At 39.9% G+C, this 23,938-nt stretch overlaps 1 protein-coding gene across 1 annotated transcript; it reads left to right on the forward strand.

The window, feature by feature from the left end:
- Positions 1–6,500: 6,500 nt before the first annotated feature.
- On the forward strand, positions 6,501–23,203 carry nrd1b (nardilysin b (N-arginine dibasic convertase)). Its single transcript, XM_026345644.2, has 31 exons — positions 6,501–6,572; positions 7,474–7,697; positions 8,099–8,363; positions 8,936–9,017; positions 9,780–9,933; positions 10,864–10,937; positions 11,119–11,214; positions 11,649–11,771; positions 11,882–11,939; positions 12,269–12,342; positions 12,515–12,584; positions 13,035–13,112; positions 13,194–13,314; positions 14,017–14,075; positions 15,028–15,082; positions 15,541–15,645; positions 15,850–15,973; positions 16,447–16,533; positions 16,694–16,813; positions 17,093–17,144; positions 17,281–17,431; positions 17,929–18,056; positions 18,416–18,578; positions 18,730–18,761; positions 18,895–19,033; positions 19,128–19,175; positions 19,353–19,405; positions 19,839–19,922; positions 20,003–20,210; positions 21,405–21,488; positions 21,591–23,203. The coding sequence occupies exons 2-31, from the start codon at positions 7,501–7,503 to the stop codon at positions 21,801–21,803; spliced, it is 3,297 nt and encodes a 1,098-aa protein (XP_026201429.1). The 5' UTR covers positions 6,501–6,572; positions 7,474–7,500; the 3' UTR covers positions 21,804–23,203.
- Positions 23,204–23,938: the final 735 nt, after the last annotated feature.

The raw sequence follows: 23,938 nt of genomic DNA on the forward strand, positions 1-23,938 counted from the left end.
TATGGTTTGAATCGTGAGAAGTCACTAATGGAGATGTAGAAGAGTTAAGTAGGTGAAAACGTTAGTTTCATTCTTTGTTGAATCACTTTGACGGCTCCGGATCTTTTAGTGTGTGTTCTGCAACATCTGACTTTCCTACATCAGGAAATCCCATGTCAGGATCTGAACGCTTTATTAATGACAAACGTACACTGTGGGTTGTGTAAATCCAGACAGAGACAGGTTTATGCACACAGTCCTTGTTTCCTGGTTCATTTTCTGATCAGCTCTCACACTTTCCTCCATCTACGTTTCTTCAGTTTCTGTGTTTTGTCGAACTGGCTCTTTCATCATACCTGACTGATGAGCTGTTGTCCTTTTCACAGTTGAACTCTTAACCATTTGAAAGTGAGAAATTATGTAGGATGGCCTGGAAAGTTGCCCGATGAGATGCAATCAGCAGGAACGTACACACTGCTGCTGAAATTCCACCTTTCTGTCATGTGTTGCTTGCAGATAATGCTGTTTATTCATTGTGGAAAGGTGTGTTTCTGCTGCAGCGCTCGATACTTAAGTGTCAGGGTTATAAAAGGATTTCTGAACAAGCCTGCTGTGTTCAGAGCAGTTTCACCATGCAGATTGCTGCCTTCACAGAGCTGTGAGGTTAATTTAAATGTACAGTTTAGAGAAAGAGCTTGTGACCTTTCGAAGAACGATACTTGGAGCACTTTGCTGTGCTGGACTTTAATGACCTTTATGACCAGAGCTGTAATTAATGTAAAAGAGAAGCACACCAGGAGATTTCACACCTGCAGGTGGTTTAATGTTGGAAAGTTTAATTCTATGAACCCACATTTAACACTATTTAAATTGGCAAAGTGGCCAATTGTCCCACCAAGGCCCAGCTGAGCTGTTTTGGTTTGTGGCAGGTTGCATCCATCCATCCATGATCTATTCTGCTCTTTATGTTCAGGGTGGAGAAAAGTTAAATGAAGCACCACTGAAGTTTAATATCAGCTATAATTTTAATCTATTTCATCCCCATGTGGATGATATTGGTGTTTAATCAAATCACTAAAAAGTGAAACAGTTTAAGTACCGTCTGGTTTTACAGGACTTTTACAGGACACGTTTGGTTTTTGCTTTTGTCATTAACAAACTAGGTTTTGTACTGTTTTCCAAGAGCGTGATCAACTTCTCAAAGCTGAGAAACGAAAATGGACCGATCCCCTAATCAAATCCAACACCCAGTCCAGACTGCCAGAGATCCGAGCCCAGACGCACGCTGCAGCCCTGCTTCATGGTGGCTTCTAGCTTTTGCACTGGCTGACACAATCCAACGCCATCCAGAGGGTGTTTTGTACTCACACATGTGAGCAGAGCTGATGAGTGAAGAGCACGTGGTTCTGTCCCTCCCCTTTAGCAGGTGTAGTTACGTAGCCGTCATGTTCGCAGTGTTTCCTACATGAATGTATGTGTGTGAGTGGATGTGTGTGTGATTTTAGAGCCAACATGTTCTATTGCATATGATTATCATGATATTTATTGCGTGTTCAGTTGTAAGGGTTTGGTGTTTGTGTACAGTATCTTTGACGGAGTGTGATATTTTGATAATGTCATGTCAGCTGAGATACAGTATGTGTGTCTATGAACGGCTTCAAGAAAATGGGAAGATGTGAAGAAAAAAATGTGTGCATTTATGATTAAATATTACGAAGATAGAAAAAACTATATCCTGCCAAATTGTTACATAGCTACCACAGCGCACGTTTTTGTGTGTGACTCCCCACCATGTGTCTTCATATTGGTAGAAGCATACAATAATATTGACATTGTCTTCATATGATTCTTTTTTAAGTGAATTTGTAAATGATAGAATTAGAAATTATACTGGTGTTGAGTATGGATTTATTTTTATGCTGTGTATACCATGGACAAATTATATAGAGAGTTTATGTAAACTTGTTGTCTTACAGTTCACTCCTATCCGGGGGAGAAGCACAAAGTGATTGTACAAAATATTGTGAATGTTTGTATATTATAGATGCAATTTAGTATAATAAAAATCACAATCTTTAATCATAATATTTGTCCCCTTTATATGATTTATATGATTTTATGGAATACTTTTTCACCCTTTTTCTAATAAATGAAAATAATAATAATAAATAAAATAGATAGATAAATACTTTATTAATTTAAAAAAATTAATACTCAATAAAAATGAATAATTAGATAGATACTTTAATAATTTAGTAAATTAAATAATAAAATGAATAATTAGATAGATACTTTAATAATTTAGTAAATTAAATAATAAAATGAATAATTAGATAGATACTTTAATAATTTAGTAAATTAAATAATAAAATGAATAATTAGATAGATACTTTAATAATTTAGTAAATTAAATAATAAAATTAATAATTGGATAGATACTTTAATAATTTAGTAAATTAAATAATAAAATTAATAATTAGATAGATACTTTAATAATTTAGTAAATTAAATAATAAAATGAATAATTAGATAGATACTTTAATAATTTAGTAAATTAAATAATAAAATTAATAATTAGATAGATACTTTAATAATTTAGTAAATTAAATAATAAATTGAATAATTAGATAGATACTTTAATAATTTAGTAAATTAAATAATAAAATGAATAATTAGATAGATACTTTAATAATTTAGTAAATTAAATAATAAAATGAATAATTAGATAGATACTTTAATAATTTAGTCTTCTTCTTCTTTCGGCTTTTCCCATCAGGGGTCGCCACAGCGAATCATCCTTTTCCACCTCACTCTATCATGAACATCTTCTACCCTAACACTAGCCAACCTCATGTCCTCTGTTATAACATCCATATATCTCCTCCTTGGTCGTCCTCTTGTCCTCCTGCCTGGCAGCTCCATCTCCAACATCCTTCTACCAATATACTCACTATCCCTCCTCTGAACATGTCCGAACCATCTCAGTCTGGCCTCTCTGACTTGTTGCTAACACAGACAACGTGAGCCGTCCCTCTGATGTACTCGTTCCTTATCCTGTCTAACCTGGTCACTCCTAAGGAGAACCTCAACATCTTCATCTCTGCTACCTCCATCTCAGCCTCTTGTCTCTGTCTCACTGCTACCGTCTCTAACCCATAGAGCAGAGCTGGTCTCACCACTGTCTTGTAGACCTTTCCTTTGAGTCTTGCTGACACTCTTCTGTCACACAACACTCCTGACACTTTCCTCCACCCGCTCCAACCTGCCTGCACTCTCCTCTTCACCTCTTTTCCACACTCTCCATCACACTGAACTGTTGAACCCAAGTACTTAAACTCCTGCACCTTCTTCACCTCAGCCTCCTGTAACCTAACATTTCTACCTTGATCCCTCTCGTTTAGACACATGTATTCTGTCTTACTACGACTGACCTTCATGCCTCTTCTTTCCAGAGCAAACCTCCACCTTTCCACCTGTTCCTCCACCTGCTCTCTACTCTCACTGCAAATCACAATGTCATCCGCAAACATCATTGTCCAGGGAGATTCCTGTCTGACCTCATCTGTCAGCCTGTCCATCAGCATAGCAAACAAGAAGGGACTCAAAGCTGATCCTTGGTGTAGTCCCACCTCCACCTTGAACTCCTCTGTCTGACCTACAGCACATCTCACCACCGTCATACTTCTCTCATACATGTCCTGAACTACTCTGACGTACTTCTCTGCCACTCCCGACGACCTCATACAGTACCACAGCTCCTCCCTCGGCACCCTGTCATACGCCTTCTCTAAATCCACAAAGACACAATGCAGCTCCTTCTGACCATCTCTGTACTTTTCCATCAACATTCTCAAAGCAAAAATGGCATCAGTGGTGCTCTTACGGGGCATGAAACCATACTGCTGCTCACAAATCTCCACCTTCTTCCTAAGCCTGGCTTCCACTACTCTTTCCCACAGCTTCATTGTGTGGCTCATCAACTTTATTCCTCTATAGTTGCTGCAGTTCTGCGCGTCACCATTGTTCTTAAAGATCGGAACTAGAACACTTCTCCTCCATTCCTCAGGCATCTTCTCACTCTCTAGAATCCTATTGAACAAACTGGTTAGAAACTCTACTGCTGTCTCTCCTAAGAACTTCCACACCTCCACAGGTACGTCATCAGGACCAACAGCCTTTCCACTCTTCATCCTTTTCAGAGCCTTCCTCCCCTCATCCTTTCCAATCTCTGCTATTTCCTGCTCCACAACATCCACATCTTCCTCCCTTCTTTCCCTGTCATTTTCCTCATTCATCAGATCCTCAAAATACTCCTTCCATCTTTTCTGCACACTCTCCTGGGTTGTTAGCACCTTTCCATCTCTGTCCTTAATCACCCTTACCTGTTGCACATCCTTCCCATCTCTATCTCTCTGTCTGGCTAGCCTGTACAAGTCCTTCTCTCCTTCCTTTGTGTCTAACCTGTCATACAGCTCATCGTAAGCTTTCTGTTTGGCCTTTACCACCTCCCTCTTCACTCTACGCTGTGCTTCCTTGTACTCCTGTCTACTTTCCTCAGTCCTTTCTACATCCCACTTCCTTCTAGCTAACCTCTTCCTCTGGATGCATTCCTGTACTTCCTCATTCCACCACCAAGTGTCTTTACCTTCTTTCCTCTTTCCAGATGACACACCTAGCACCTTCCTACCTGTTTCCCTGATAACCTCTGCTGTAGTTTCCCAGTCATCTGGAAGCTCATCCTGACCACCAAGAACCTGTCTCAACGTCTGTCTGAATTCCTCACAAGTTTCTTCATTCTTTAACTTCCACCACTTGGTCTTCTTTTCTGTCTTCCCTCTCTTCTTCTTCCTGACCTCCAGGTCACACCACCATGCGGTGCTGTCTGGCTACACTCTCTCCTACCACCACTTTGCAGTCACTAACCTCTCTCAAATGACCTCGTCTACATAGGATGTAGTCCACCTGCGTACTCCTACCTCCACTTCTGTATGTCACTCTATGTTCCTCTCTCTTCTGGAAGTAAGTGTTGACTACAGCCATTTCCATCCTCTTAGCAAAGTCCACCACCATCTGTCCTTCCAGATTCCTTTCCTTCACACCAAACCTGCCCATCACCTCCTCATCACCTCTGTTGCCCTCACCAACATGCCCATTGAAGTCTGCTCCAACAACAACTCTCTCTCCTCTGGGGATACTCTCTATGACCTCATCAAACTCACTCCAGAATCTCTCCTTCTCTTCTAACTCACAGCCAACCTGTGGAGCATATCCACTGACTACATTCATCATCACCCCTTCAATTTCTAGCTTTATGCTCATCGCCCTGTCTGAGACTCTTTTCACCTCTAGAACATTGTTCACAAACTCCCCCTTCAGGATCACTCCTACCCCGTTTCTCTTCCTATCAACACCATGGTAGAACAGTTTGTATCCTCCTCCGATACTACGTGCCTTGCTGCCCTTCCACCTTGTCTCCTGCACACACAGTACATCTACCTTCCTTCTCTCCATCATGTCTGCCAGCTCTCTGCCTTTCCCTGTCATTGTACCAACGTTAAGAGTCCCTATTCTCAAATCTATGTCCCTGCCTTTTCCCTTCTCTCTCTGACCCTGAACTCTTCTGCCTCCCCTCTTTCTTCGACCAAAAGTAGTCAAATTTCCACCGGCACCCTGTAGGTGAACAGCACTGGTGGCGGTCGTTGTTAACCCGGGCCTCGACCGATCCGGTATGAAAGTCTTGTGAATGATTCGCATGGTTATTTTGGCAATTTTTACGCCGGATGCCCTTCCTGACGCAACCCTCTCTATTTATCCGGGCTTGGGACCGGCACAGAAATCACTGGCTTGCAACCCCTGTGGCTAGATTACTTTATTAATTTAGTAAATTAAATAATAAAATTAATAATTAGATAGATACTTTAATAATTTAGTAAATTAAATAATAAAATGAATAATTAGATAGATACTTTAATAATTTAGTAAATTAAATAATAAAATGAATAATTGGATAGATACTTTAATAATTTAGTAAATTAAATAATAAAATTAATAATTAGATACTTTAATAATTTAGTAAATTAAATAATAAAATTAATAATTAGATACTTTAATAATTTAGTAAATTAAATAATAAAATTAATAATTAGATACTTTAATAATTTAGTAAATTAAATAATAAAATTAATAATTAGATAAATACTTTAATAATTTAGTAAATTAAATAATAAAATTAATAATTAGATAAATACTTTAATAATTTAGTAAATTAAATAATAAAATTAATAATTAGATAGATACTTTAATAATTTAGTAAATTAAATAATAAAATTAATAATTAGATAAATACTTTAATAATTTAGTAAATTAAATAATAAAATTAATAATTTGATACTTTAATAATTTAGTAAATTAAATAATAAAATTAATAATCAGCAGTTCAAGAGTTTAACAATAAAAGAGGCGGTACCGTTACCTAATTGGTTGAATGGTCACAGGTTCCACCAATCAGAGTGCGCGTTTATCTGTGCTCTCAGCAAATCAGAGGATTTGTTTTGGCTAACGTGACTTGATTAGCACGAAGCTAACAAACAAAGGTGAGTTTCTTTTTAAAAACTCAATTTAACATTCCTGTGTGTTTAGGACCTCCTGGTTAATCTACCGGCTGCGGAGCAGAGACAGCGGCCCTCAGTACACAGTGGTGCAGATAACTGGCTGTTTACAGGCGCTGTTGTGTCATTGTGAACAACCGGGTTAACGTTGGTGGAAGCTAACGTACCGAGCAGCTAGCTCTTTACTAAAGAACACCGGACTGGTCCTGTGTTAACTAAGTCACCAGCTGATCAACAGACTCTACTTTAATAACTTAAAACTCTGTAATCTCACAGTATTTACAGCTGCTTTATGTGTGAATATATCGAACGGTAAGGTTAGCTTCAGCGGTTAGCCTGCTAGCGTCTCTGACAGCTAAGCTAACAGTTATTAAGCCAAGGTTCTGAAACTGCATTTAAAAAAATCTTTACATTTTATTTCGAGCTCTCTTATCGTGATAGTTATACATGTGGAAAGACGAGTGGAGATAGTCAATGAACTAGAAAATGACCTTTACTTTAGCATTTACCATTTTACCCTACCTCTTATGTCACATCATTGTCGTGTTCTTGCTGTAAGAAGGATGTGGAACAGGTCCTTGGATGGGTTCACATTTTAAAATGCTTGTCAAAGCATTAACCATGTAATTAACATTCGTGTTTGTTCTGGCTTTAATGAGATCCACAAAGTGTTGGGATACTAGTGAGAAATAAGATTTACATTTAGTCATTGGCAGACGCTTTTATCCAAAGCCACTTACAAGTGAGGATATTAGCCTTTTAGCAGGTTTAACCCTGCCACCAAACACTGAAACCTTTTGAAACTCACAGCGATGGATGTCTAGGCAGGGCTGATTTATTCCAGTTCACTGAGTGTATATTCATGCATGTATTTCTTCACGTCTAGCGCTGTTACTCCAACTGCTCTGTCAAAATGCCTCAGACCAACAAGTCAGTGAGCAGTGGCTGTGTGCCAGGACAGGTATCTGCTCCAGATCAGGGCGAGCCACCACCAGCGTCAGCGGATGTTAAGGCCCAGGTGGCTGCTGGAGATGGAGGCGGAGGAGCCACTGCAGATGACAAAGGAGACACAGAGATCATCAAATCACCCAGTGACCCGAAGAAATACAGGTGGAGACGAATGTATTTGGTTAAATGTCCGTCACAGAGCCAAGTCAGACACCAGGGACCGTGTTCACAAAGCATCTTAAAGCTAAAAGTAGCACATGACTGACTGAGTTAAACCGAGTTCATAATCTGAATCTGAAAAGAACTACTAAATAAGATTTTAACTAATATAATTAATAAAAATTTAAAATGTTAACCTGGAATCTGGTGGATGTAGTATGAAGTAGCGTAGCATGGAAATACTCAAAGTGCAAGTACATCAAATTTAAAAAGTACAGCATATGAGTAAATAAAATTTTTTATATTCCACCACTTATTAATGGACTAATAGTTTTAGCTTTAACAAACAGAGTTTCAGGTTTCCAGAGATGCAGAGCTGATATTAAAGCTGAGTCTCTCTGCAGGTACATCGAGCTGATTAACGGCCTCCGAGCGCTCCTCATCTCTGATTTCAGTGGGACGGATGGGAAAGGAGGCAGCGAAAATGGCGAGGACATTCAGGAGAGAGAGGATGAGGAGGAGGAGGAGGAGGGCGAGGATGACGGGGATTCTGGAGAAGGGTCAGAGGAGGACGAGGAGGACAACGAAGAGGAAGAGCAGGACAGCGACTTTGATGAGCTGGATGAGGAGAATACAGCAAAGAAGAAGAGAGGCTGTTCTGAGAAGCAGGTGAGTGATTCATTTAACAATAGCAACAGGACAGTGTTGTAGTTTTTTCACATGAGGCTTCGTTCACATCACTCGCCTTAGTGCTCTACATTGTTTTAGTTTGTTCTCATGTTGGAACATGTCCTGTTCCAGTGTGAACACTGTTGAGGTCCTAATCTGCCATGTATGCCCAGATTTAAGTGAAATATGAGCGAGACTGTTGGTTTCTTCTCTTGATTTGCTCTTGATTTTTGTCCCTCCCACTTAGTTTTGATGCATTTCTCTGTAAATTAGACAAAAATTCTTCTTTTTAGTCTTGTTTGACATCTTCGTGCCTGAAACGTCCCGAGAAATAAAGCAGAACGATGTGTGAGGGGTTGATTATACAAGTGACTAAATCTCAGGAACATGCAGCTCCTCATGAACAGGTGATGTTCATCCATCTGAAACAAACAATTTCTAGCAACTTTGTTTTAAAAGTTTGGTGACTCCAACACTTATTTAAACAAACCTTACATAAAATTAAGGACAAGAATACAAAAAAGTTCTTAGATGAGTCCCAGTGTTAAAGTTTTATGTGTGTGTGTGTCCAGGCAGCCGCTGCTCTGTGCATCAGTGTGGGGAGCTTCAGTGATCCCGATGACCTGCCCGGACTCGCACACTTCCTAGAACACAGTGAGTCCAACAGAGTCAAGACTGACAAGGAGCAAAAAGTCCATATACAGTTCACAGCTGTCTGACTCTGTCTTCATCTTGCACCAACTATTTCAGAAGATAGTGTTTGTACAGTTATATACATTATAATCTGCATAAAATTATAAGTTTGTTAACATATTTATGTGAGGAATGATGTGCTCTTTAGACTGTGATCATACAGAGAAGATTTTAGTTGCATGATGCTTTTAGTAGATGAGATAAAATTCAGACCTGTAGCCTTTTCTCTACACAGCACTCCGAGGTGGCTCTTTATTGCCTGTATTACTTTAGATCTGAGGTAAATGGAGGCAAAGTTGTTTGTGGTCAGGTTGTGGTGTTTAACAAATCAATATTCTTTGATTGTAGCTGTGGCGTCTCTTAGTTAATGTCATTTTAGATGAAAAATTGGCAGCTGCTGCTGTTTGTCAATAAAAAGCAAAGTAATCAGATGGGAGTTTTTTTTTAACAACTTTATTGATCCTCATGAAGACAGTGTTGTTGGAGAGCTGCAGATTATTCATGGTGCTAGTATGTGGTTTCAGTGTCTTATCCACTGCTGCCCCTGTCTTAGTTTCTTCCATTATAGCACTGATAATTAATTCATGATTTGAGTCAAGAAGAGGAACTGGCAGTAACTTCCCCTGTATCCATTTTATATTGAAATCTGTTGTTTTATTTGTGCTGTTAATCTCTTCTTCCCAAATCTTGTTTACTTCTTGCTTCCTCCTCCCTGATGTTCAGTGGTGTTTATGGGCAGTGAGAAGTACCCGGCGGAAAACGGCTTTGACGCCTTCCTGAAGAAGCACGGCGGGAGCGACAACGCCTCAACCGACTGTGAGAGAACCATCTTCCAGTTCGATGTGCAGAGGAAGTATTTCAGAGAGGCGCTTGACAGGTGAAACCTCAAACTCTCTCACTCTGTCATTTCCTTGCCCCTAATTCTCAGATGTTTTACCACTGAGACAAAAAGATATTACAAATTTTGCATCACTTCCACCATCACTCTTCAGTGAACCACCGGCAGATATAGTAAGAAGGGACTTTATTTTTCCCTGTCATGAAGGCCGGTGTAATGTATGTGATGAGATGGGGGGTCAGCCAGTCCATTAAAGATTACCACTCTCCAACTGATGTAGTCTCACCCACCTTGTTGTAACTATTGCTGCTTTTAGACCTGCAGTCAGAAACATATGGAGAACAAACTAAAGGAAAAGCTCTGCGCTTTAGTGAACAGCTCTGATGGTACTGTTATGCTGTGGAGGGATTTTTATGCTGGCATGGTTTGGGTCTTGTCCACTTAGAGAGAAGAATCAGCATAAAGTTATTCTGAGTGATCACATTTATCCATCAAAACACTAAACGGAGGAATATATTTTGGCAGTATGGCGCGCCATTTCTCCACAGACAAAACACTCAATGTGAAGGCACACTGAAGCTGTTCTGGTGAAGCGTGGTGCCCATTCTTCCATTACATAGTCTCAGTTAAAGCTTTAAAGATGTTGGTGTCAGTTATCAAAGTTCCCTGTAAAGTTGGGTCATCTTTCACTTCTGGCTTCTGGTTTTTACAGTATACTAATGATTCAGTCATGTCACATTTTCTCAGTCCAAAAAAATATATATATTTTGGGATTTTTGTGCAGGACAAACAAATATTAGTCATTATTATTTATTAATAGTTTAATTTAATAGTTTGATTATTTGTTGACAGGTCACTGTCAGTTCATCTTCTGTAAAACCTACATCCTCCGAACACAACTTCCACCTTCGTGAAAGAAGTTTCGTTGCATGATTGTCTAATAAACCTCTAAGTGTGTGTGTGTTTCAGGTGGGCTCAGTTCTTTATTTGTCCTCTGATGATTGAGGACGCCATCGACAGAGAGGTGGAAGCTGTGGACAGCGGTGAGTCCTCACTGAAAACATCACACTGTTTCTATACTGACACACTGTTAAAACAGCACCACTGTCTTCTGAGTTTGCTTTAAGTGAAATTGTCACACATGTATACTTCAGATGCTGTAATCTGACCTTTGAGCTACAGTTTCCTTTTGAGCTTCTGTCTGTCTTTTTTCCTGCTGTTCAGAGTTCCAGCTAGCGAGGCCGTCTGACTCCCATCGTAAAGAGATGTTGTTTGGGAGCCTGGCTAAACCTGGACATCCTATGAGCAAGTTCTGTTGGGGTAAGAACAACACACAGAGCACTTGAAATGTTCTGAGCTTTGAGGTTTTTAAGGTGCTTTCAGACCTTAGTATGCTTGCTCTGGTCAGAATCACTTGATAACTTCCACTTATTGGTCAGATGTGTCAAACAAGGAGCAAAAAAGGTAAATAAGGGAAGAAGGTCCTGTGTTGTGGAGTACCACATGTTTCTGTGACATGGGAGAGATCATTTCACATTGGATGTTAACCTATGATGGGTGGTTTTCCCACTGGTCCTTGTTTATGACATTATATCATTTGCACAGTCATCCGGCCAAATGCACGAGGCACTGCTCCAGTCTTGTTGTCTTTTAATTTCCACTTTACTGATGAAATATCTCTTACTTTAATTTCTTTTATTGATTGTGTAAATGTTCATCGGTTGTATCCAACATGTTTTAATTGTCTCCGTCAGGCAACGCTCAGACTTTAAAACACGAGCCCAAAGAGAAACAGATCAACACTTACCAGCGGCTCAGAGACTTCTGGAGGAGATATTACTCTGCTCATTACATGACGCTCGCTGTTCAGTCCAAAGGTACACGCAGAAACCAGTATTAACACCTCAGATGTTGTGCTGAGGTTCAGAGTTGTACAAGATAACGTTATTTTAACTATGGGACAGAGCTGACAGTGTTTTCTGTGCAGAGACACTGGACACTCTGGAGCAGTGGGTGAGAGAGATCTTCATCAAAGTTCCCAACAAGTAAGTCGACTTAACTCAGCCAACAGACGTTTGCTCTGTTAGTGTGATTGTGGTGTTGTCTGGACAAAGCCGCATGTTTACTCAGTAACACATGAAATCACAGTGTGGTCTGTGGTGTGTTCACACCACAATGCAGCTGTTGTATCAGTTTCTGTTTGGATAAACACTGCAGCACATGAATAAAACTGTACAACATCCTTATACAGTGTGGTGTACACTGTACCGTATGTATTATAGAATTGGTGCTGTAGACTACAAAATAAAAATGAAAAGATAAATAACAATCATCAGAGCAAATCACAAAACAAGGACGGTGTGTTTTGTTTCAGCGGCGAACCTCGACCCGACTTCTCTCATCTCCAGCAGCCGTTTGACACACCGGCCTTCAACAAACTGTACAGAGGTCAGATATTATTGATCTTATTTGTCACAGGTAGTAATTACCTGTGTAGTAAGTCATTCTAAGATGGCGCTATTGCATGTTTTAATTCTTAATTTGTTGTCAGTTTGCATTTTTTAACGCTTCATATCTGGTAATCATACATATATATTGAATCTATGGGTTTGTGTTGCAGTGGTCCCTGTCAGGAAGGTTCATGCTCTGACCATAAGCTGGGCCGTACCCCCTCAGGGAAAACACTACAGGTGAATCAGTTTACCTGGCCAGTGGTGCAAGTCTTAAAATACTGAATTTAATAAAACCTTATTCAGAAAGATTTAAAAGTAAAATTGAATTTACAATGACATTTCCTGTCCTGCTGTATGCAGTGACATTAGGTAAGACTTTGGGCTGTCAGTTTTTTACATTAGTGTTATTTTTTATTGATAATAAATCCATTAGTGGAGTGTTTAGTGTCTCTTCGTAGCACACACAGATCTACAGGTTTTAACTGAGCTCTGTGACTTTCAAACAAGATGCATTAAGTCAGTCTGAACTCAGACATTTGTCCTGGTCACATTATTTATACAGTATAATTATGAGTAATCTGGACATGCTGACGTTAACATGAAATGAGTGGCCATCAAATAGATGTGTTAGACAGTTTTTTTATTTCTTTGACTTATTAAAGTATGTGCGTCTGTATTTTCTGTCAGAGTGAAACCTCTTCACTACATCTCCTGGCTCATCGGACACGAAGGAACCGGCAGCATCCTGTCTCTGCTCAGGAAGAAGTGAGAACAAGAAAATATCCTTAACGAGTCACAGACTGGCAACAAAGAAGAACCCGTCATACACTGTGTGTGTGTTTTCAGGTGCTGGGCTCTGGCTTTGTTTGGAGGAAACAGTGAGACGGGTTTCGACCAGAACACCACCTATTCCATCTTCTCTGTGTCCATCACCCTCACCGACCAGGGCTATCAGAACTTTTACCAGGTCAACACACACTCACTCACACACACAAAGTTCTATCACTCACAATCAATGAATCAATCATTCATGCGTTTAATCTTTAATCTACTATTAAATTATTTAATATTTTTAATTTGGTCTGTTGCGTTCAGCTACTCACGTGATATTTTTCTGCTTTTGAAATGGTTAGATATAAGTTATTACCTTGGACTCGTGCACAAACCTAAAGATACATATAAATACACTGTTAATTTACCATTAGATAAAGTTCTTGTTGCTAATAATACTTTTCTACATTTTTCTGCCAATCCTCACGACTAATAAGCTTTTCCTTTTTAAACACAGTTCTAGTACTTCTGTCTGCGTCTTTAGGTTTTTGTTCATTCACTAATATTTAATGCATATTTACTACGTCTTTATCTGTTGTGGAACTGTTTTCACAGTTTTATTGATTTGAGTGAATTAATAGACCACCATTAATTTGTCCACCTGTGCAGGTGGAAAGAAGATTATCAGCACATCACTGGATGTTGGTGGAGTTTTTTATTTCGGATTCTTTTTTTTTTTTCTTTTTTTTTTAGATAAATTGTTTTATGAGAGCATCTGGTGGCCGTTAGTGGTACCTCCATGAACTGTGAGCTGCAATGATGCCACTGATGATAACTGTCCAGGAAAAGTTGTATATAACTACCCAACTCACACACAGCCTTATGTTCCTCTGTGCAGGTGGTTCACTTTGTGTTCCAGTACCTGAAGATGCTCCAGACTCTGGGCCCTCAGCAGAGGTCAGACTACACACATTTTAGATTGAGGCTCACTCAGTTTTTAAATGTCTGGAATTATGTGAAACATTAGTCCAGATGCTCAGGTCATGACCTGATTGGCTGGGGGTTATTTCTGGGGCCACATCTCCGGCCAGTCAGATCATGAATAATGTAAATTGAAGCACTGAATCACTTTGAAGCAGTTGTGCTGAAAATGTTTGTGTTTTATTTCTGATGGTCGGAAATGACGCCACCTGCTGATAAAAAGTGATATTAGATTTCAATGGGTGGAATAAATCAGAAAATAGGTGTGCTGTTGTTGGTGTTACTTTGATCAATGAAGGCTGTGTTATGAAATCAGATCACTTCAAAACTCTGCTGCTCCTTTGTAAGGTCACTGTGTTGTTCTACATGAATGTGAGCCTGGACAGCTGTTCTACAATCTGTCGGTCAGTGTGTGATTATACGGTTTCCAGACAGTGCACAGACAAGATGCTGACATCTGTGTGGACCATCTGAGTAATTTTTCTGCAACAAGAGCAATAAAGGGCTAAAAGTTAAAGTGCAATAGGTCAAATAGTTTTGCTATTATAGGCTGTGTTTATCATTAAATAACGTCTGTACATAATGAGGATTAACATTTTTTTTCTTTTTTTTTATTATTATTCAATGAATTAACTCAGATGAGACAATGTAGTGATAAGTTATTTGTATTAGAAAATTAAACCACAACTTCACTTCTCTGTGGTCTCCACAGAGCCAGTTTATAACTCCTGATACCTGTTATCCAGGCTCAGTGAAACCAGATAAACCCATATTAGCAAGAACAATTGTTTGATACCAGCGTGTTTCAAATCATGTTTCTCCACGTTGATTCGGTCTGGACACGACAGTTAACAGGTGTCTAGTAAAGAAACTGCACAAAGAACATTTCTTATCTTTTTAATAACCATGATATAATTTTCTTTTTCAGGATCTATGAGGAAATTCAGAAGATAGAAGCCAATGAGTTCCACTATCAGGAGCAGGTAGTGCAGCACAGACACACGGACAGCAGGGGATCAACAATGAGAGGCAGCAGTGTAAAAATGCTGCAGTTAATCAGCTTGGAAGAGAAATAATTGATTTTTAAAGCTACAACAATAATTAGAGTAGTAGCTCTCAGCATATACAACACAAAAAAAGTTCATTCTGTTACAAACTGCTACCAACAGTGTATGTTGGGATGTTTATATTAAACAGAATATTGGCGTCATGTAATGTTTGTTAGTAACATAATTCTGCTGTGAACTGATTTTTATCAGCAGTTTTTCAAGAATAAGATCTAATGTATTTATATCTTTGGTCTACAATAAAGCCACCGATCATAAAAACATTACTTACAATCAGAGTGTGAGGGAATTGAACCTGTAACCCTGGCTGTGTCCTTGCTCCAGTCCTGAACTGTATCACGTTCTTGTTTTTGCGTCTTTGTTGGTCCCGACAGACAGATCCCATCGAGTTTGTGGAGAACATCTGTGAGAACATGCAGCTGTTTCCCAAAGAGGACTTCCTGACCGGAGACCAGCTCATGTTCGAGTACGAGCCACAGGTAACCAGGACCACAGAATCGGTCTGAGACCACACAGTCTCAAAATCAATCTTTTCTCTTCCTACAAAAGAATCAGTAATGATTTTAGATAAAAAATGACTCTACACGTGTCTACAAATGTCTAAAACCTCAGTTTGCTCCTCATTGTATTTTAGTCATCAGGAGAGACTGCACCCTAAACATATCGTGTGTTTGTGTGTTCAGGTGATCAGTGCAGCTCTGTCCCTGCTGACTCCTGAACGAGCAAACCTGCTGCTCCTGTCACCAGAAAATGAAGGTCACTGTCCGCTCAGAGAGAAATGGTTCGGTACCTGCTACAGTGTGGACGGTATGGCACAGACCTAACGTGGTTCTATCCTGACATTTTCAGACATGCACCAGAACCCTGAACTTACTCTACCTGGAGGAAGCTGTATGTGACAAATGTGCAAATGTTTGAGTCACACGGCCCAGACACTGACCATAGACCTGAATCTTCACACACTGTCTGTGTGTACTGTTAAAAGACGGGAGCTGGAAAACTCAGGAATGACAGTTGTTAGTTAACATAGAGATCAGAAGGTGTCGCTCAACATCCAGGAAACCAGGTCCACTAATTCACTCAGGGAAAGATTCTTCTAAAAGAACTGCACCCTACATGTCAGATGTTGTTTACTGTAGAGCTGATGCATTACACTGGATCCTGAAGGGGCACGGTGCATGTGCAAACATATAAATCCAATAAATTATAAAAAAAAAAGTTTAAAAGCAGACAACAAACAAACTTTTTTTAAGTTGAGTGTGTTTGTTTTGTGTCCTCAGATATCCCAGAGGAGTGGGCGCAGCGCTGGGCAGGAGACTTTAAACTTCACCTTGACCTCCACCTTCCTGCTGAGAACAAATTCATCGGTCAGTATCGATGAGTTTACTGTTTGGAAACTACTTTGTTGGGGGGGCAGGTCAAACAGATGGTGAGGAAGCTGTGTGTTAGATGAAACAGTTTGATGAACAGATTTGAACTTTGCTTTTCTTCTTCTTCTTTTTCTTCTTCTTCTTCTTCGTGGTGCAGCGACGGATTTCACCCTGAAAACATCCGACTGTCCGGACACAGAGTTCCCTGTCAGGATAATAAACAATGAGCGAGGCTGTCTGTGGTACAAGAAGGACAACAAGTTCAAGATCCCCAAAGGTGGATCCTCTTATTTTGCATGTGTTGACAGGAGGATAAACAACTCGAAGTTCAAAATCAGTTCATTTTTATGATATAAATAGTTTCGGCTGTGAATAGAGTGAAAATAACGATCGTCAGTTTTCTGGAGCGCAAGTGAGTTTTATCATACAACATATCTAGACCTAATATTTATAGGCATAAAACACATATCAGGTGATTCTCATAGTAGCCACTTGAAAATGTGACATTTTAAAGTCAATTAAATATTATTTATTAATCATGTTTTGTCTTTTTCAGCCTACATTCGTTTCAACCTGATCTCCCCGATTATTCAGAGGAGTCCAGAGAAGTAAGAGATCACAGAAATATGTTAGATACATATTAGATTAAACGACAACATAGTACAGAAAAATCGATTTTAGCAATCTGTGCAAAGGTAGATCTAGATATAAATAAATGAACAGAAGTGTTTTGTGCTGTTTCAGTCTGGTTCTGTTCGACCTGTTTGTGAACATCTTGGCTCACAACCTGGCAGAACCGGCCTACGAGGCCGACGTGGCTCAGCTGGAGTACAAACTGGTGGCCGGAGAACACGGACTGGTGATTCGCCTTAAAGGCTTCAACCACAAGCTGCCGGTGAGGAGCCACACACACACAAACGGGCGTCCCACAGCTGGATTTGTGCAGTTTATCCCATTTTACTTCCCAGATTCTTCCCAGCTCTGTTAGATTGGGTGGGAGCATCTGTGAACTGCCATCTTCAGGTCTCTCCACAGATGTTTTATTTTGTCTTTCTTAAAGCTGGATTTGACGTGTTCCAAGGTGAGAAAGCTTGAAGTGATATCTGGCTTTTCTGTGCCCCTGCAACCAGATCTTTTTATTTCTAATAACAAATATTTAGAAGCTGAAATTGGCCAAAAACGTGGGTGAAAATCTGGAAAAAATAAACTGGGAAACTGCAGCTGTGACAAGAAGACCACTCACAGAAACATGGAGGTCTCCGTTTCAAGCAGAAACTGTCTAATGGTTTGAGTTATTGTTCGCACACACAGCTCAGAGTCACAGGGTGGAAGTAGAGTGACACATGTACCAGCTCATCTGTACAACCTCAAAGTGTTTTTGCTTCTTTCCAGCTGCTGTTGAAGCTGATTGTGGATCATCTGGCCGACTTCAGCGCTGAGCCGGGCGTCTTCACCATGTTCTTAGAGCAGCTGAAGAAAACCTACTTCAACATCCTCATCAAACCTGATAGACTGGGAAAGTATGTCTCTCACACACACACACACACACACACACACACACACACACACTGCAAACACAGTTTTAATTTCTTTTTTTTTTCCAATGACAATAATTCCACTTTATTTATTTTTATTAAGTATTTAACATCATATCCTGTAAGTCAATTAGACATTGACAGGAACCATTTATTTGCATAATCAGTATTTTTACTTTTGGCACTGAATATATTCCGATGCTACAATTCCTTTCACTACGTTTTCTGTAAATTGACATTTAAGTAGCTCTGAGAACTTTTTCCACCACAGACATGAAATCAGTGTTTCCCTAAAATGTTGAACTGTGTTTTAAAATCTTCTCACTCGCGCTCTCATTCTTCAGGGACGTTCGCCTGTTGATCCTGGAGCACTGCCGCTGGTCGGTCATTCAGAAGTATCAGGCCATCACGAAGGGCCTGACCGTTGACGACCTCATGACCTTTGTCACGGGGCTGAAGGCGGAGTTGTACGCTGAGGGGCTGGTTCAGGGAAACTTCACCAGCACGGTGAGAAACACTGAGACGGAGAAAACACTTCTTCACTCTAATTTACAAACCGATTCGAAATTAAAAAACGCCTCTTAAATCCTCTCCAACACAAACAGTGGAACATTTACATTTTTCCAGTGAATCTGATGCACAAAGTTTCCTCCAACAGGAGTCCAAGGAGTTTCTGCAGTACTTCATTGAGTGAGTACTGAGCTTCTTTAACTTTTATTTCTATTTCAATTAAAACTTAAAGACATTAGGAGACACAGCCAGACTGGTTCCAGGTTCGACAATAACACAATATGTGACTTTGGTCGTGTCCTTCTTTCTGCAGTAAGCTGCAGTTCCAGCCTCTTTCTGCAGAGGTCCCCGTGTTGTTTCGGGTGGTGGAGCTGCCTCAGAAACATCATCTGTGCAAAGTCAAATCTCTGAACAAGGGAGACGCCAACTCAGAGGTGACCGTCTACTACCAGGTAGGAGTCACCTCACAGGTTTATCAGTAACGTCATTAGTTGCAGTCTGATCTTATCTGTGCTGTTGTGTAAATGTTGAATCTGTGTGTTGCAGTCGGGGCTGAAGAACCTCCGAGAGCACGCTCTGATGGAGCTGATGGTGGTGAGTGTTGACATGTTTACTACTTTCTAACCAGCACTATTAGTGGCAAAATATACGCTGATCCCACTCACTGCCAACTGTTTGTGTAAAAAAGAAGAAACACTAAGGTCTTTTTCTTCACTTTCACTGAAACATGTTGACTAAACTGAGCTCTGTGTTCTGTTGCTGTGGCTGTAGATGCACATGGAGGAGCCCTGCTTCGACTTCCTCAGGACTAAGGAGACACTGGGGTGAGCGCTCTCTTTATTTATGTTACACCTGGTTAACATGTTAAATCTCAAAGCCTCATAAAGTCCAAGTCTCCTGTTCTCTTCAGATAAACTTTGTGTAATTTTAAACAAAACCAGGACTGATGAACAATAATGAACAGTTATTATAGCAAAGAAAACAGTTTCAGAGTTCATACGAACAACTGAATATTGTGTTCGACACACCTGGTGAACCTGCCTGTAAGGTGTCTGACTGAAGCGTCTCTGGTTTGAGTTAAAACATCCAACAAAGAACTTAGTAAATGGTTTTTTACAGCAACTCAACAAAGTTTGAAATTTTTTATTTGATAGTAAAGTGTTTTTAAGCAGAACAGAAAAACGTAGTCTTCATAAACTGGAGCTGAATCAGACTGAGCTCAACAAGTTCCTTTAAACCATCACCTCTGACCTCCAGGTATCAGGTGTACCCAACCTGCAGAAACACCTCAGGAGTGCTGGGTTTCTCTGTCACCGTGGAAACACAGGCCACCAAGTTCAGGTGAGATGACCTTTTGGGCTCTTGTTTGAATCCCGTTTCTGTTGAGACGTTTCTTATCCTCATCCCGTTTGTCCTCGCAGCACCGAGTTTGTCGAGGAGAAGATCGAGGAGTTCCTGGTCAGTTTCGGTGAACGTTTGTCAGCACTGAGCGAGGAGGCCTTCATGACCCAGGTGACGGCTCTCATCAAGCTCAAGGAGTGTGAGGACGCTCACCTGGGAGAGGAGGTGGACCGCAACTGGTTTGAGGTCGTCACACAGCAGTACGTCTTTGACCGCCTGAACAAGGAGGTGAGAGACACAGTGTTTAATGTTCCACCACAACCACATAAATGGGGGGGGGGGGGGCGTGTAACTGGGTAGTGTGGTGCCACAGCTGTATGTAAATAAACTATTATTAGTCTAGTAATGGTACCGTGTGTGGTGAACAGTGACTGCTCTAATTACTGGATATAACTTTACAACAACACTTAACCCTCATTACTAATTAGATTTACAGGAAACATGAACTACAGCAGTTTGAGGTTTAAATAGCTCAACACAACAAATAATTAACAGGTTAAAACACAACTTTAACTTTGTAAACCTAAAATAATGTATGGGTCCAAAATTCCAGCATACTGGGTCCAGTTTAGTAGACAGCTGGGAGGAGCTCGTTCACTACAGTAGACTACAATAGATAAAAACAACAGATTGAGGATGAAGAACGTAAGAGTAAAGCTGCACCAGAAGAACATGCGACCACAGTCAACTCAACCAAAATAAAAGTTCACACTCAACCAGCTCAAATTTGACCATTTAGCCACAGATGATATGAAAAATCCAAACTATTTCTGAGCTATGAGCCGATCTAAATCTATATATCTAAAATGTTATTTTAAATTACGTCCTCCAAGGCTATGAAAGAAAATCATGCATCGATGTTTGTGAGATTTTCTAAAAAATAATTGTTAAATGTTGTTGGAATGCATTTTTATCATCTAGTCACATTTAGCCCTTTGATACTTCTACTCAAAACCATCTGAACTACATAACTTTATAAATTCAATTTAATCAGTAATACTTAAACTAAACTACTAAAAGTAAATGGAAAGTCTCACGACTTAAATATCTTTCATTGAATTTGTGTACATTTCTGTGCTGAATCAGAATCTGGAGAAAACATTATTGTTTTGAACTCGTGATAAATGTTTGAAAAGAGGTGCTTCACAGTAAACGCATCTTAAAAACGAGCTGCTTGTCAAATCTGGACCTGTTCTCTCTGGTTTGTGCTGCATCGACTTTAACTTCGTTTTTCACTCTGATACTTTAATACTTCTCCAGATATTAGAATAAACCAGCAGCATTTATATTCATATACTGTGAAACTATCAGAATCCTAATTCAGACTTAGTGATGTGTAATATCCAGACTCACACAGGCCGTACGTGGGTCCTGCAGCTGCAGGTCTGTGGTTTTGCTGTCTGATTCCGGTCTCTGTTGCAGATCGAGGCTCTGAAGCTGTTCACTCGGGAGGAGCTGGTCTCCTGGTTCCTGGAGCACAGAAACAGCAGGAAGCTCAGCATACACGTACGTTTACTTTTAAACAGCCAATAATCGATCACATTGAATTGAATTGAATTTACAAAGATGGACACGGATCATTAACGTTTGTGTCCTCCGCTCCGTCAGGTGGTGGGTTTCGGGGTGGAGGAGAGCGACTCTCCTGATCAGAGTGCCGTCTGCAACACCAACAGCCCCCCGGCCTCAGCCTACGGTGAAGTCAGCGAGCTGACCTTCCTGACGGCCTCGTCGCCGTCACTGCAGGACGCCACGTTCATCACTGACATCAGAGCCTTCACCTCCTCGCTGCCCCTTCACCCCTTCCACAAAATCCTCAGCTAGGTCACTGAACACAGCACCTCCTCACTTCCTCACCTCGTCCACGTCAGAGACGATCAATCAGCAGCGAGCTCTGATCAAAGTGGACAGAACCCGAGGAACAAATCAGGTGTTTAGTTATTTTCTTTTATTCGGATTGGTTGTAATAATGCTGCATTCACTGCCTGTGGGGAAAACGACGATTAACCCGCTCAAATTTTGGAATTTGATATCGGGGAATTTGAGTTTGGGATAAATCCTATTATTAGGATATTATTAGTATCATGGAATAATACAAAACGCACTGAGGTTGTCGCTCTGTCTGTGTTTAAGGTTCAGTTAAACTGGAACTTTTGAAACCGCAGCTGTGAACTCAGCAGCTAAATAAGAGATGAAGGTCGATCATAGTCATCTTTGATAGGAGGATTCAGAGGAAACGTAAACTTAAAAACCAACTGATGAGCTGCACGTTAGAATAATTAAAAAGCTGTTAGAGTGAGTGACCCTGTAAAGGCTCGCGATCGTCTCTCGAAACACAGATTTCCTTCATTCTGTACTGTCTCTGAATGTGTGTTCTCAGTTAAGAACCGTTCCACAGCTTCATCACTATTTGATGAATTGTTTCAGTTCAACCTGCAGCCGAGCTAACGACACAGCGACGGTCCCACTGTGTCGAGTTATGTTCCGTTTTGGTTCATTCGTGATGTGTTGATGAGTTCAAGTGGTAAATTACAGTTTTCCTTCAGCACTCGAGGGAAGTCTCGATCTTCGTGATCTGTGGATTTTTAAACGCTGTCAATCACCAGAAGCAGATCAGATGATGTGAAACCGTCCCAAAACACAACAATATCATAATTATGTTAACATGAAAAATAGAGCTATTCAATCATATTTTAGATAAAACCATATTTTACGAGTATCAAATGATGATTCAGATCATCGCGTGTGAAATATGCAATTTCCTCTGAAGTCAGGTACAGTTTAGGTTGTTTTGTCTCATTCAATCATTCAAGATTTGACTTTGTTTTTACGACATCTGAATTTCCTGCTGTATAAAACTTTAGTATTTAGAATATTAATGTATTCATTTCAGTTGTTAATACATGAAGATCCAAACATCCTTCTAATGCACTGGAAATTTAAATATTGACTTTTAGCAGGTGGTGGATGGAGATTTAAGGTTTTTTGTTGTTTTTAACTGTGAAACTATTTGAATATTCCCAGGGGAAGTGAATGCAGCGCAATGACTCAGGGCTCTGGTTTAAAATACAGTCTGTGACAAACGACGCTAAAAAGGGCAAAACTGTTATTTGAATGTCAGGTTAACGAGTATCACTGATAAACACCCGTTTTAATTCATCATGAGTTTACAACATGTTCATACTGTACGACTGTGTTAATGAATAAATACATGTACAAACAAACTGTGACGTGTTTTGATTCAGGATGTTCAGCAGTGGTTTATGAAGGTTGCATGAGAGAATCAGAGTTTAATTAATTACATCTTGTAATGTGATGTTTGATTACTTCAAATTATCATTTACATTTTTTTGTATTTCAGCAGTCGGCTGAAAATATTTAGCTAAAAGTTTTTTTACAGCAGCTTTAAAACAACAAATTAACTCAATTTGAAGCCGTTCAGATCAACATACAGTCACTGTCCTCTGTATGTACAGTTACTTCAGAAAGTACTCTGACCTTCACTAAGCACATATCACTGTTCCAACAAGATTCATCAATCAGCCAAACGATAATTTAATCAAAGTTATTCCCTGATGTTTGTGGATTGTATCATTTTACAGTGGCAAGAAAAACTTTGTGAACCTTTTGGAATTTCATGGTTTTCTGCATTAATTTGTCATAAAATGTGCTCTGATCTTCATCTAAGTCACAACAAGAGAAAAACAGTTGTTTTTATTGAACATAACATGTAAACATTCACAGTGCAGGGTGGAAAAAGTATGTGAACCCCTAGCCTAATGACTTCTCCAAGAGCTAATTGGAGCCAGGAGTGAGCCAATCAGTGTGATGATATTGGATGTGTTGCTGAAAGCTGTCCTGCCCTTTAAAAACACACACCAGTTTTGGGTTTACTGGTTTCAAGAAGCACTGCCCGATGTGAACCATGCCTCGCAGAAAAGAGCTCTCAGAAGACCTAC

Source organism: Anabas testudineus, chromosome 4 (genome assembly GCF_900324465.2).
Source record: "Anabas testudineus chromosome 4, fAnaTes1.2, whole genome shotgun sequence".
NCBI classification, from domain to species: domain Eukaryota; kingdom Metazoa; phylum Chordata; class Actinopteri; order Anabantiformes; family Anabantidae; genus Anabas; species Anabas testudineus.